The sequence below is a fragment of the Neolamprologus multifasciatus genome, chromosome 6, assembly GCF_963576455.1.
Source record: "Neolamprologus multifasciatus chromosome 6, fNeoMul1.2, whole genome shotgun sequence".
NCBI classification, from domain to species: domain Eukaryota; kingdom Metazoa; phylum Chordata; class Actinopteri; order Cichliformes; family Cichlidae; genus Neolamprologus; species Neolamprologus multifasciatus.
The window spans coordinates 8,160,875-8,170,358 of NC_140444.1; the positions used below are offsets into that span (position 1 = coordinate 8,160,875).

The 9,484-nt window shown below is 40.2% G+C and overlaps 1 protein-coding gene across 2 annotated transcripts; it reads left to right on the top strand.

The window, feature by feature from the left end:
- Nucleotides 1-225: 225 nt before the first annotated feature.
- Nucleotides 226-8,542, top strand: LOC146516306 (protein Wiz-like). Of its 2 annotated transcripts, none has more exons than XM_085163701.1 (9): nt 226-307; nt 832-925; nt 1,081-1,569; nt 2,174-2,983; nt 3,155-3,511; nt 5,050-5,264; nt 5,343-5,484; nt 5,583-5,742; nt 7,434-8,542. In XM_085163701.1, the coding sequence occupies exons 2-9, from the start codon at nt 913-915 to the stop codon at nt 7,588-7,590; spliced, it is 2,343 nt and encodes a 780-aa protein (XP_085019827.1). In that variant the 5' UTR covers nt 226-307; nt 832-912; the 3' UTR covers nt 7,591-8,542. The 2 variants fall into 2 exon arrangements, with proteins under 2 accessions (XP_085019827.1, XP_085019828.1); XM_085163702.1 differs by lacking the exon at nt 226-307 and adding an exon at nt 332-668.
- The last annotated feature ends 942 nt before the right edge of the window (nt 8,543-9,484 follow it).

The following is a 9,484-nucleotide window of genomic DNA, read 5'->3' on the forward strand; positions in this document are numbered from 1 at the left end:
CTATTTCTTAAGACCACTTTACCTGAAAGTTTAGCTGCTTATAAACAAAATGTAAAGAATGCACGTGACATATTCGGCTTAAAAATGTTCAATCAAATCATAAGGGGAGGATTAAAATCACATTTTTATTCAAATATGTTCATATGTCTGTCAGTTTGTATTGTATTTGTTTGACATGACAAATACCACCCATATAATTCAAAATACATTATTCCACCACTTTTATTTTGAAAAAATATACAGCCAGGAATGTGTGGAACACTACTTCCGCTGAGCTTATTACTATAAGGAAAACAGATGCACACAGGTAGTATATTGGGGTTTTTGGCAAAATTTGCTATATTTTAAAGAGAGGATTTATGATTTGTTTCCATTTAAGGCCTTGGCATTTGTAGCTTGTCTTCTCTAAGCTTGAATAAGATTATTTTAAGGCTAGCACAACAGCTAAAGTTAGCATTATAGAGCAAAACAAAGGCTGTAACAGGGTTAGCCCGAGTTAGCTTAAAGTTACAATGTCTTTCAACTGCTTACAGATGGTTTTGTTAAAGTGTGTACAGGGACATTTATAGTAGACGATTTTATTTAACTGTAAGCTGTGTTAAGAGATGCAGTCCGGTTTTCATCCACGGCTGTGAAGACGTTTGTGAACAGGGCTTTCTTCATGCTAGGTGTCAGTCGAATCGTGTTGTTTAAGCAGCTAGTTTGGATGTTTTTGTTATAAACTGTAGGATTTCAGGGAAATTGCATTGCACGTTTATTTAATGAGCTATAAAAATGACCTGCAAATTGTTGTCAACACTAATACAGCTCCTCTGCCTTTAAAATTTTCAGCTTTCATTCAGTATTAACAGGATCCAGAGGAAGACGACACTTCCATCTCTCAGAATAAACCAGCAGCATTTTTCAGCATCAATGGATTCACAAGGTAAAAAGACAAAGGATGCTTTTAGGTGAATTACCAAAAATTGCATTATTCCAGGTAATTGGATTTAGAGTGTCATTTAGAGTCTGCTTGTGCGGTTTCTGCCCATTGTTAATTTCATTTCACTGGTCATCATTAACTTCTAACTCCCCCCACAGCAACCCCACAGCCAGTAATGTGTGAAGTCTGCGGAACGTACTTTGAGACACGGCGAGGACTTTCCAGCCATGCCCGACTCCATCTGCGCCAGCTTGGTGTGACGTTGTCAGAAAGCAGCGGGGCTCCCATAGAGCTCCTCTACCAGATCATCCAGGAGAGAGATGGCTGCCTTCCAGATTTCAAATCAAACTCATCTGCCCCTGGGCCAGTGCCTCAAAAAAATACAATGCAGCAGGAATCAAAGACCCCTTCAGAAGAAGAAGACGCTAATACCTCTTACAAGGCCGGGGTTAGACTCACGACAACCCCACAAAAGGTAGATCATCAGGGATCTCCAGCAAAACTGAATGAATCTTCAACAACTGTACCCCCATCATCTCCTTCTCCTGTTAAGCCAGCTGAAGGCGGCAGCTCATCTTCCTCAGAGCACACAGCCCCAGCAAAGCCACTGTGGGCACCACGGGAAACTGATGCTCCTATCACATTAGGTATGGCTGAACAGAGCTGTTTTCTTTAACGTAATATAGAGATTTTTTTTTTATTTTTTTTACAAAATATCTAAACTCATACATACAAGATATGTGTGTGTCAGTGTATTTATCGGCAAAGACCGTGCCCTGTACTTTGAATCTCTTTCTTTCTTCTTATTTTAATGTGTTTCGGAGAATCCACAGATATGCAAACATAAGACAGGAACTTCACGCTTACAAACCTGTGTTTCCTGTAATCTATCTCCCAGTCCTTCTGCCCATGTGAGACTGTTCAAATTAATAGTCGTGATAGCAGGCTTCCAGGTTATCACCAACTCACTTCTCAAAAATGACAAACTGAAAATGATTCTCATACTGTACTGAAATGAAACCAGGACACACAAACTGGGTAAACAAAAATTAAATATTGACTTGGTTGACCCTCAAGACGGTTGTAAGGGAAGCCATGCAACAATTTTTAAGAAACATAAAATTTTGAAGGAGAGTAGCTGCAGGTTCACGGCACAACTTAATAAAGGGTATTTAAATTTGTAATGTTGATCTCACATTAGTCTCCTGCTAACTTTGTGTATTTCTCTCACCAATTTCCTCCTCCTTTTAGCTTCAGCCCCCCACGATGAGGTCTACGTTTGTGAACTTTGTGGCTGCTGGTATGAGACACGCAAGGGCTTGGCTAGTCATGCTCGGGCACATTTGCGGCAGATTGGAATCTCTGACAGTGACATCAAGGGTAGTCCTATTGATCTTCTTTATCAGGTCATGGAAGAGGAGGACCTCAAGCCTATTGATTTAGAGAAAAATGAAGAGTTTACTTCAAATAGTCCATCTAGAACTTCATCCAAACGCCTTTCTACTCCACCCGAGTCATCCTCAAGCAAACGGCCTAAAGTATCTGAGGAGTGCATCTGCATTCTCTGTGGGGAGGAATTTGAGAATAGAAAAGGCCTGGCAAGCCATGCACGCTCTCACCTGCGTCACATAGGGATGAGTGAATTAGTGGGGAAAAACTCTGCAATCAATGCCGTTGAGGATCTGGTATCCAGTGGCATGCTAGAAGCTGTACACCCCGCCAAAACAAACAATACAGCCAGCTCATCTGCAGCACCATCTCCAGCCCCACCCTCTCCTGCAGCTCAGTCTTCAGGTCCAAGCCAGTCTTGGACCTCTCTTTCCTCTACACCCCTGTCCACAACCCCTGAAAAGATCTCTCAGGCTTCTCACCCTCCCGTTAACAGGGCACCAAAAGCTAAGAAAGGTTTTCGTCTAGCAGTGGACCCCCTTCATAGAAAACCCAAGCCTGAGCCTATAGAGACGGAGGTCTCTGTTCAGCTGAAGACATCCACCAATGAGAGCAGCTCCCCTGTGCAGAATTTGTCTGCTGGTGCTATTTCTGCAAAACCTTCTGAGTCAGGTAAAGCTAAAAACTTTTAATAAAATGCTTTATGTTTGGTACCATGTTATACTATAACAGGCTTAATTTGTTATTTTCTTAATCACACTCTTTGCTTTAGCATTTTTTAATCTGTTTGTGTGTGTACAGTGATATCAGATGTATAATGTTGTAATATATAATTTTCCCCAGCTTGTACAGATGTGCAGTCCCCACCAACAGTCCTTTGTGATTTCTGTGGCCAGCTATTTGACACCCGCAAAGCCCTGTCTTGCCACGCCCGTGCCCATCTACGGCAGCTCGGTCTCTCTTGGTCTATTAAAACATCACCAATTGATCTTCTAAATCAAGTCATGATGCATGGTGAAGAAGGCAGGAAAGAGTTGGGGCCCAGTGGGTCTGCAGCATTGGGCAAAGTCTCATGGGGTTCTCAAAGCTCCAGAAGGTCCCTAGACAGCCTCACATCTGGGGAGACAGCTTCGAACTCGCCTCTTGATTATTCCATGAAAGAGAAATCTCCATCTAGCAAGGGTGGAGTCATACACCTTGGTAAGTAAAGTTTGTTACTTTACTTACCAATATTTTGTCATTTGTTATCATAGCATTCTTCCCAGAAGCTTTAGTGAATTATTGAAATTATCTAATTATTGAAACTTTTTGGTGAAACTATTTCCTTGTGTCACTTTTATGTACTCAACATTTGAATAGTGTATAGTGTTGACCTATTACTGCTTTCAAATATGAAGTGTGGTTAGAATAATGTCCTGACTGGACCCTTACTTGGGTCTTAACTTCCAGAAAAAAGTAGAACAGCGTGTTTTAACTAAGTACAGAACTTAACCACCTTCATAAAAGGAAACATTTTGGGTGTTTACTGATCTGGAGCATTGAGATCAGACTGTACAGACCTCAGTTAACGATAAAAGATAAAGTTGATAACAGTAAAGTTAGAAAGCAAAAACAAGTATGGCTTGTTTGGAAGGTTCATCAGGAGAAAGGCTCTTCTTTCTTAAAAGAACATAATGGGGTTGGGCGATTGGACAAATATATCGACTATTGATAGTTTTTACAAGGGCGATTTATTTCTTTATTTCCCCATGAGTAAGTTTGTTAATAATGATGAGCTAATTGAAGCAGTCAACAGAAAATAAATAAATAAGTAATAGCGCTGTTTTAACAGCACCCTCTTTCATCTGCGAACAAATGCACCCTTCTCAGAGTGCGCCCAAATGCCTGTTGATGGAGCTGCAGAAGCTGGTGATAGCCCAGCATATTCAGTCGGATGGTAGACACGTACATGCTCTTGCAAGTTAGTAGTGTTTGAGTACTTTGCTCGCATTATATGTCTGTGCAGGTGGCACACCCCTTTGGTTACATCCATAGGTTTACCTCTTTCGTCTGGTTTAAAGCCAAAGAAATCCCAAATTTTGCGCCATCATCACAACTAACGCGATTACAAATGAACCCATCTGGAGCGCAGACTGAGTCAAAATCCCTGAAATGTCTCTGTCAACGCATTTCGGGCAGTTTGTTCATTCTGCGCTTCAGATGGGTTGAGCGCATTAAAAATTGTAACCGCATTAATCGTAATGACTGCGTTAACGCTGCATTAACGCTGACAGCCCTAATTTTTTTTGTAAATTAGTTTGTCCATGTTTGGACTTCTTCTGTGTTGTAAACACGCAAATCAGTCCATGTGTGATTACATTGCTCCGCCCATCAAAAAGTCTGTGCATGCGCGAATATACTGACGATTGTCAGTTGGAAACTTAGCTTTGCATCGTTGCATCTGAACAAATCACAAGACTTCTGGAGCAATGCCCTCCTCTTTCCTCTGAAATGTGAACTCCTCTGCATACCAGAGTATTCTAGAGTCAAATGTGAAGCCTCCCCGTGACCTAAAGCTTTGCCAAAATTGGCTCATGCAACAGGACAATGATCCCAAGCACAACAGTTAGTCTCCAAGAGAGTGCCTGAAAGATAAAATAAGTAGGGTATCGCAGTGGCTCAGATCTATTTCACACCTCAACTTGATTGAAATAGTGTGGCAGCAGAAGTTTACATGTATGCCATCTCGTTTGTGTCAGACACATCCTGTGAGCTTTGTGGGTTCGACTTTGAGAACCGTAAGGCCTTGGCCAGTCACGCGAGGGCCCACCTCCGACAGCTGGGCATCATCGAATGGAAGGCAGATGGAGCGACTTCACCAATTGAACTCCTTAGTGAGCTGATCAGGAGAGATCCGGCCAAGGTGTCGGAAATTACCAAGCGTTATCGCATGGGAGACCTTTACATCAAGAAGGTTGGCTGTGCTCTGAGATATTCAGATAAACATCAGTGTATTACATTCATTCTAATTTACTGTAATTTTCTTTTTCAGTCCCACAAAACTCCTACATCCCCATCGCCATCCACAGAATCTGAGTGTGTGGCTGGCGGTAGTCTGAAGTCTTCCATGCAGCGCTATGAATACAAAATAAACAGGAAGGACTACAGCAACCACAGCGTGCGCTCCTCAAGAGGTGAAGTAACGGGACTAAAGGGCTGTGGAAGATAGCTGGATACAGATGCAGTGTAATAGATTAAAAAGCAATACTAAAACCTCTCTGTGGGATTTCAGGGGTACATTCACAAAAGCACGGGGCCTCTGCAGGTAGAGAAAATCAGAACGGCAACTCCCAGCAACCACCGCGGTCTGGCAATATCCCTGCTCTGGTGCCAAAGCCCCCACTAACTCCACTGGTCAAACTCGTGGGTAAAATGTATTCCCTCAAATGCAGGTGAGTCTCTATTTGACAGCTGTAGAAATGCTTTATAAAATTTTAGGTTGTCTAAATCTTAAATTTGATGGAGAGGTAAGCTACATTTGAACAATATTTAAACATATTGTCAAAATGTCTGAATGTCGGATGCATTATTATACATTTACTAGCCCCTTAATGAGATACACCTTTGTTCTACTGGATTGGATTCCTTTTGCCTTTCCAGTGGCACACATTCATCTCCGATGGAATCATTCTTTAGACATTTTTGTCCAATGTGACATGATGTCAATCTCCTGTGTCAACACATCCCTGTTGGATTGAGATCTGGTGACTGTGGAGGCCATTTGATTACAGTGGAATCATTGTCATGCTCAAGAATTCAGTTTGAGAGGACTTTCGCTTTAAAACATGGAGTATTATCCAGCTGGAAGCAGGCATCACAACAAGGATAGGGAGCAGCAATACCCAAATAGGCTGTGGCATTTAAATGATGCTAATTTGGAACCAAGAAAATACACTACACTGTATTCACTTACCCATCCAAATAACTGAATTTAAGTGCTCAGTCAGTTCCACGGACACGTGTATAAAATCAAGCATCTGGGCATGCAGACTGCTTCTACAAACATTTGGCAAAGAATTGGTCGCTCTCAAGAGCCCAGTGAATTCCAGCATGGTATCGTAATAGGATACCACCAAATCCAGTTGTAAAACTTCCTCCCTTCTAAATATTTCCAGTCTACAGTGGTGTTATAACAATGCATTAAGCGTTCAAGTGAAAGGAACTCATAAGGCTTCAGCATACCAAGACATTTTGGACAATTTCATGCTCCCAACTTTGTGGGAACAGTTTGGGGATAGCCCCTTCCTGTTCCAACATAACTGCACACCAGTGCATGAAGCAAAGTGCATAAAGACGTGGACGAGTGATTTTGGTCTGGATGAACTTGACTGGTCCTGCATAGAGTCCTGAACTCAGCCTAACAGAACACCTTTGTTCAGAAATTCCCATAAACACTCAAACTTTGTGGAAAGCCTTCCTAGAAGAGTTGACGCAAAAATTAAAAAAAAAAAAAAAATCATGTTAAAGCCTCTGGATTAAGAATGGGATGTCACTTGGACTCGTATGCATGTGAAGGCAGACAAGCAAATTCTTTAAGCACTGTAGTGTGTCTCACACCATTACACCACCATCACCTCGAACCATCGATACTGAATGGATCATTTTTCTAATAATTAGTTATCCAATTTCGGCGAGCCTGTGTGAACTGTAGCTTCAGTTTCCTGTTCGTTGCTGGAAAAGCGTTGCACCCGCTGTGGTCTTCTGCTGCAACTCATCTGCTTCAAGGTTAAACATGTTGTGCATTTGGAGAGGTTTAAATGCAGTGAGTTACTGTTGCCTTCTCATCAGCTCAAAGCAGTCTGGCCATTTTTCTCTGATCTCTGGTAGCCCATTGGATATTTTCTGCATAAATGCTGGTTGTGCTGGTAGAACAGCACACATGCCACACTTCAACTTCAGCAGGTTGTGTTGACCATGTCGACATGGTTAAATGCATTGGCCTAACGAGGAGCTGTACAAGTGTCTCTAATGAAGTGGCCAGTGAGTGTAGACTGAGTTAATATCAATGTTTGTTTTTGTGGGGAGTTTCCTTTTTCAGCTTCATATGATGCAGTTAATAAAACTTCTCTATCCTGCTGTTCAGGTTCTGTGAGGAAGTATTTCATGGACCTCTGTCTGTTCAGGAGCAGTGGATCACACACCTGCAGAAACACATTCTGTCGCTGGGCTATAAAGACAAAGCGTCTCCTCCTGCTACACCTGTGACAACTCCAGCGCTGGTCCATCCAGTAGCTGTCTAGACGTGTATTTATTCAGTTTTTCTTCTCAGTCTTTTAAATGTCAAAGTCCAAGAAGTTAGGAAAAATTAGTTCCTTTCTTGTCCTAAAGAGGGCAACCATGAGCCATATGAGAAACACAGCACAACCTAATACACTCAGGTTAAATCCATTAGATATCGTAGATCAAAGTAATGATCTGTGGATGTGTTTTTTTTTTGACAGACAGAGCTTTTCTCCGCAGGCTCTAAAATTCCTTCCATTTGAACAGATGTTAAATGTATTTTAATGGTATTCAGCCTTTGATGTTAAGAAACTAGAGAGACTGACATGAATTTCACTTTTTTTTTCTTCTTCTTTTTTACAGTGTATGTAAACTGCTGTGGTGGTCATTTCATTTCAAAATAGATTTTTTCTTTTAATACCTTTGAACTTTGTTTTATACATAAATGTTTACGGCATTTTACCTTAAATATGTAGGGCCAATGTTTTTCATTGTGTGTTTTGTACACAACAACACTGTTACCACAAAGCTTAATGCCATTGTTGTAGAAGGTAGTTAAGTGTTTCCATTCTTTTTCTTTACAAAATGCAAAACAAGCTGACAGTGGATGGAGATTTTACATTTTTTTTAACACTTGTATAAAATAAATTATATCTTGTATATAATTAATATCGTGTGTGATATGCTTTTTTCTAATCTCTATAGGAATGAACTTCAGGAACATCGTCTTAACCAGATATTCTGAATGGTATTTCCTCCGTTTCCAGTACTACAACAAGAAAAGTGAATATATTTTAAAATTAGGATTTAGCATTTAATCCATACTCTAAACCAGGGATCACCAACCTTTCAGTCAAAACAGCCATTTGTGCGCAAACCAAAAACATTTGAACCGTATGAGTGTCTCACGGCACATAGTCATTATTTTCTACTTTAACTTTGCACTTTTCATTATAATAATATTTTCTGGGTTGTTTTTTTTTTTGTTGTTGTTGTTGTATTTATGAACTTTTAAAAGTAACATAAATGGCTTACTCATTTTTATTACCAACACAAAAAACTGTAAAACTGTAGAGGTTACTTTTTCATACTCTTTTTGTATGATATAAAACATAAACCGCCTGAGAGTTTTAAAAACTAGTTTCAGTTTAACTCTAAAAGTTCAGCAGGTTTTGCTGTAAAGGACCACACAAATATATCCCCACACAATTTAATTTTCTATTTCCTACTGCAACTTTTATTTATTTCAATTTTTGATTTGGAGAGAAATCCAAAAGCCCAGTACTGAGGCTTATCAAAATTAAGAGTATAAGAAACTATATTTGATAAAATATTCTTTTGTTTTAGTTGGTTGTGTAAGCTAAAACTGTTAACAGCTGGAGAATGTTGCAATATCATTTTTTTAAACTTTTGGACTGGAATAATTTAATCCCTTTCTATCATGTTGTCCCAAAAACTCTTTGAAAAGTCTTCTGTAGATCCAAAATGAAGCAGATTTTATACAGTGGCCTTTAAAATCCAGAATTGATTGATTTAGAAATTACTGCCATGTGCAAAACTGACAGTAAGAGCCTCATGCTATCAGATCCCTTTTCTGGCTGGAAAGAAACTGGAAAAACTAGCTTCTAGTTTGGGTTCAGCCACCTTCTCTACTTTTGAGATTGAGCTTCAAACTTTCCTTTTTGATAATACCTAGAGTTCTCTCCGGCTGCTGGGTGATTCCTCGTGATGCTTCTTCTCCATTCCCCTCATTCCCTGTACTTTCATAAGTCACTACTGCACACGATTAACGTTCTCTTCTTTCTCTCACATAGTTTGCACTTGGTTCTGTGTTGATATCTCTTTTTTTGTCTCTTTCAGTTAGCATAGAAAGATGCTGCATTTTTTTTAGAGCCATGTGATTGCTCATAGAGG

Excerpts from the sequence above, each read along its gene's own strand:
- LOC146516306 (XM_085163701.1), top strand. Across the intron at positions 1,570-2,173 it reads TGATGCTCCTATCACATTAG|CTTCAGCCCCCCACGATGAG; the intron begins GTATGGCTGAAC and ends TCCTCCTTTTAG. Across the intron at positions 2,984-3,154 it reads TGCAAAACCTTCTGAGTCAG|CTTGTACAGATGTGCAGTCC; the intron begins GTAAAGCTAAAA and ends AATTTTCCCCAG.